At 34.6% G+C, this 4,772-nt stretch overlaps 1 protein-coding gene across 1 annotated transcript; it reads right to left on the reverse strand.

The window, feature by feature from the left end:
* Positions 1 to 2,322: 2,322 nt before the first annotated feature.
* Positions 2,323 to 4,567, reverse strand: LOC116012265 (plastid division protein PDV1-like). The gene is made up of 2 exons (XM_031251768.1): positions 4,103 to 4,567; positions 2,323 to 3,133 (listed from the first exon to the last, which is right to left on the reverse strand). The coding sequence occupies exons 1-2, from the start codon at positions 4,484 to 4,486 to the stop codon at positions 2,615 to 2,617; spliced, it is 903 nt and encodes a 300-aa protein (XP_031107628.1). The 5' UTR covers positions 4,487 to 4,567; the 3' UTR covers positions 2,323 to 2,614.
* Between the last annotated feature and the right edge of the window lie 205 nt (positions 4,568 to 4,772).

The raw sequence follows: 4,772 nt of genomic DNA on the forward strand, positions 1-4,772 counted from the left end.
CGCTTTTTGTTGACATGTCATTGCCATGATTAAACAAAACGCAGCTTGGTTACTTTGACTTGATAATCTTGCACGTTGCGACTTTTCTTCTAAATGTCATTCCACCATTGCTGCTAAAGATTTTTAAGAGTCAAACTCTGCGAGTAAGATTCGAGTGAAGTGTGCATTAGCCTCAAGATGTTAAGAATGTTAGATATATGCATTTTTTATTTTTTTGCATGTATTATAGCATGCTATTAGACATTGTGATTAACATGCATCTATTTAAAAGTCAACAGTCTACTTTGAAATTGTATTCAAAGTAGATACTTATTCTCAGTACTTTTGGCTTTGACACTAAATAGTACATGTTTGTTAAACTTGAAAACCTTAAATTTAATGTATGTAATACACATAATAATTAAAATTTTTGTATTCAATTACATTTGAAGAAGATTCTATAATACCAATCAGCGACAATACCAACTAAAAGTCAATAATATTTTTGTAATATTAAAATAATTTCAACAAGTATCACTTAAGATTTGCATCTAGCGACAGTTGTTGAAAAATTCTTAGTGGTGGAAGCATTTTAGCCTGCAAGTGTTCGACTCTTATATCCATGGTGGAAACCTGTTTGCTTGAAGCCCTAGTTTTTTGGGAAAAATATGGAGAAAACAAGTAAATCGTAAACTTTTTTTTCCTCCCAATAGCTAGGTTGAATCCCTAACCCCAACACCCCGACAAAGCATCTGGAAGGATGTAAATCATGGTAACTCAACTGAACACAAAGGCTAGATCTTTGCTCACAGTAACTCAACTAAACACAAAGGTTAAACCTTTGCTCCCTACACACAAGGATCCCCCTCTCAAACTTCACCCATGTGACCAGTTGAGCTGTCCATGCGGGCAATCGCAAACCCTTTTAAATAGTGTTGTTGTATACAATCTAGGGTTTTTGATTTATTGTGTTACACGGAGTAGTTTGATGTATTCACTCTTTTGTAAATCTGATCTGTACAAAATTGTAAGTGAGTCATTGAACCCTAATTTTTTGGGCTTTCCATATACATGATGAATTTGAAAAATTCTTATATGTATATATAAATTTTTTGGGCCCTTAAAATTCGTGCATTATGTATATATAGATTGTGTAATTGTGTTTGGATTGGTGGAAGCCTACTGTAAGTATGTAATGATGAACTGTGATTAAATTCTTATGATGGATATATTATGTATTTCTATTAATCTGTATGAATGTTTGAACTATTGGATTATTCTGTGATTTATAGTGGAAGCCTAATTTGCTTTGTGGATTTTTTTGATGCATATTTTATGTTTGTAATATGTATGATTGTTGGTTGATATGCCAAGTACCCGTGTCCACCTTGCAAGGTGGACCCGTCAAGTCTATGTTCACAATTATGGAATTTTATGTTCACAATTTTAGAACTATATATTTACAATTATAGAACTTTATATTCACAATTTCATAACTCTATATTCAACAGTATAACGCAATTTTTGAATTTATATAACAAAATTGTGAATACAGAGTTCAAAAATTGTGAATATTGAGTAATGTAATTTTGTATATTGAGATATAAAATTGTGAATATAGAGTTCTAAAATTATGAACACAGAATTCTAAAATTGTGAACATGGACCCGAGTCCATAGCATAATTTGCCTTTGATTGTATGACAGACTGACAGTATGACTATATGAGCCCTAAATTTTGGGCAATTCTATATATGATATATATGATGATTCAATTCTTATTATGGAAGTTATGGTGAATTACTGAATTGTGATTTGTGAAGCAAATTAACAACTGGGACAATAACTTGGAAACAATTGAATTGTTACTACCCATTCCATGAGGCCCATTGAGTAAAAAAAGCAGGTATCAATATCAGTTTAGTAGGCCTTTAAGCCTTTAGCCTTGATTCATTGAATATTGAGTGAATAGTCTTATGGTTAATCTGATATGGTATATCATTCTCATTTACTTCTTAGTTCTTAATTCTTAAGCCTTTACGAATTAATGTTTACTAATTACTACTTTGTTGGCTATAATGATATTTCCACCATTTGTCTGAATCAAATGACTTTGAATTGGTATGTTGCTCATGAGTTTTGAGTTTTGTTATGAGTTTAAAGTTTTAAACTACAATCAAATCAATAATCAATATATGAGGAACTACAAATGTCACTTTAAAGATTTAACCTACACTAGAAATGTAACTTAGAGACTAAAAGTCCATTCACATATATGTATATTTTACAGGACAAACCTACTAACATACTTCAAACACTATAAATTCATATAGACTGAAGAAAGTTAAGAAACAAGATTAAAGTAGTATACCATCCCAACAGAAGCACATAAAATTCTATATATTTATTTACATTTTAAGTCTGACAGAAAACTAGGACCAAATAGTCACCTTATCAACAAACGCAATACGACAAATGCACCTTTTGATCAAATAATGGACACAAAAGTTTTGCTTGCTAGACTTGGAATGCTCAAGCTTTTAACAATAATCACATATGCAGGTACTCCCCTACCAATTACAAAATTTTCGAGGCAGAGCAGCCAAAAGGAATGGCTACATCATTACATTTTCAATCTAGCCCCTGGCTGACAACACATCCAACTGCTTCACACCACTAGATGAATCCTGGGGCCGTGAAACTTTGGTATGAGTTTGGTTGTGGAGGACATCATCCCGTCTTGGTGGATAGTCCAAAAAGTTTCTTTCCTTGCAACCTGCTTGCTGCATATGCATTAACGCTAGCATACTAAATGCAACCAGAGCAGCATTACCCAGAATCCCACCCACATGATCCACTCTAAGGGACTTCTTTACAAATTTAAAACTAGACAATAGGACATTCAGAAGAATATTTGAATTCCCTTTCGGTGCCATGGATTTCTCACCAGGAGACCGTGGTGCAGAACCAAAAAGGCTTTCAGGTGATACAAAATGACTGGCATCCCGAACATCTCCAACCAATGCTTGAGCTTCTTCTATGAACTTATACTTTTGACCCTTATGATCGGCCAATCTCATTGCAAGTATAATACGGCTTTGCTCCAAGCGAGCAAGTGCAACATCTCTCTCTACACGCTGCTGTGTTTGCACAGTCTGAAAAAGACAGTAAATAAACTTCATATGGAAACATATTTTAACAAAATGGTAGCTGAAAAGGAGCTCCCAAGTTATAGTTAAATAACAAATGTAATTAATTTACACTTATAAATTAGAACATGAAGCTATATAACATACAAAACATATACAGATTCTTCTGCAATTTAGAAGAATAAGCCTATTGTTACATTCTGGCACCTCAAAGGAAATCCTAAGAAATATAAGAAAGGAGTTCATCAATCTTAATCATTTTATCAAGGTAGAAGCAGAGCTCTGAAGACTATCATAAAAGATTATCCATCTCTCAACTACAGGAGTACAGACTACAGAAATAAAACAATTTCATCCTGCCAATGTTTTCCTTTACTGATTCTACTGACAGTATAATTACAGTAGCATAGATACTACGTAAATGGTTATGCTGGACTATGGTAATTCGGGATTTCTAGATGTATACAACTATACATAGAGCTCTTGTTACTCCAAAACCTTAGGAGATCCAATAAATCCACCAATATGTTACCAATATCACCATTCTTACTTATTGAAAGACAAACAAAATTATTGTAAAAGCTAGTTTTTCCATTCCATGAACATAAATGCAAGTACTTGATAGAGTAACATCAGTAGTAATATAAGCTTGCCATATACAAATCCCATGATTCAATTATACACAAATTCAGTTTTTCCAATGAAATTAGAAGAAAAACGCTAATGATTTAAGTCTATGTAAACAAGAATCAAACAATACAGGTCCTCCTATCCTATTTCTGCTTCTATATCCTCCAAAACACAAATTACAGGATATTGCTCCATAACAATAAGAACAATCTTCTATACGGTGGAAACTTTTTGAAATCGAAATTGTGCAGCAGATATCAAATTTCAGAACATTAAGCGAAAAATCTGAAAATATACGTCGCTAAAAGGTACGAGCAATGAAAAGATGCATAATCGGGGACTTACATGGAAGAATTCAAGCTGGTCCTCGAGGTTTTCGAGGGCGGTTCGGATGGCATTGAGGCTCTTAGCTTCATGAACCGCCGCCGAGTCATCTTCCTCATCAACTCTAAACTCCTTCACGAAAACGAAGCCGGACGGCTTATCGTTCTTCCATCCGGCGTTCTGGTCGGAGTCGGGTCCCGTTCGCTTCTTAGAGCGGTGGTGGATGTACAAATCGTCGGGCTTTCGAGGCTTGTTGATGGAGCTCAAGAAGTGAGCTCGAGTGATGGAATGGATGGCGTCGCTGAGCTTATCGTGCAAATCCCAGATTTTCTCCAGCACGGCTTCGATCTCTTTCTCTTCTTCGACCTCCATTTCCCATTTCATGGTGGACAACCAAATGAACATAGAGATTAATACATTTTGTTTTCTTTTTCTAGGGTTTGAATTTTTTTCTTTTTCTTTTTCAATTTTTAATTATTTATTTCCTGACTTTCCCTCCTTTTGATTTTATGTTTTGCCTCCTTTCACAATTGCTTGCACGATACCCAACGCACATTCGTAATGTGTGGGGCCACCGCGATTCTGTTCCACTCCAGCTGTATTCCTGGTGCACATACAGCGTGGACCCGTGCAAACATAATAAGAAGTTTCTTTTTTTTTTTTTTTTTTGGAAAGACATAACAAGAAATTA

This window comes from Ipomoea triloba, chromosome 3, assembly GCF_003576645.1.
Source record: "Ipomoea triloba cultivar NCNSP0323 chromosome 3, ASM357664v1".
In the NCBI taxonomy this organism is placed as follows: Eukaryota; Viridiplantae; Streptophyta; class Magnoliopsida; order Solanales; family Convolvulaceae; genus Ipomoea; species Ipomoea triloba.

Excerpts from the sequence above, each read along its gene's own strand:
- LOC116012265 (XM_031251768.1), bottom strand. The coding sequence starts at position 4,486 with ATGTTCATTTGGTTGTCCACCATGAAATGGGAAATGGAGGTCGAAGAA. Across the intron at positions 3,134-4,102 it reads ACCAGCTTGAATTCTTCCAT|ACTGTGCAAACACAGCAGCG; the intron begins GTAAGTCCCCGA and ends TGTCTTTTTCAG.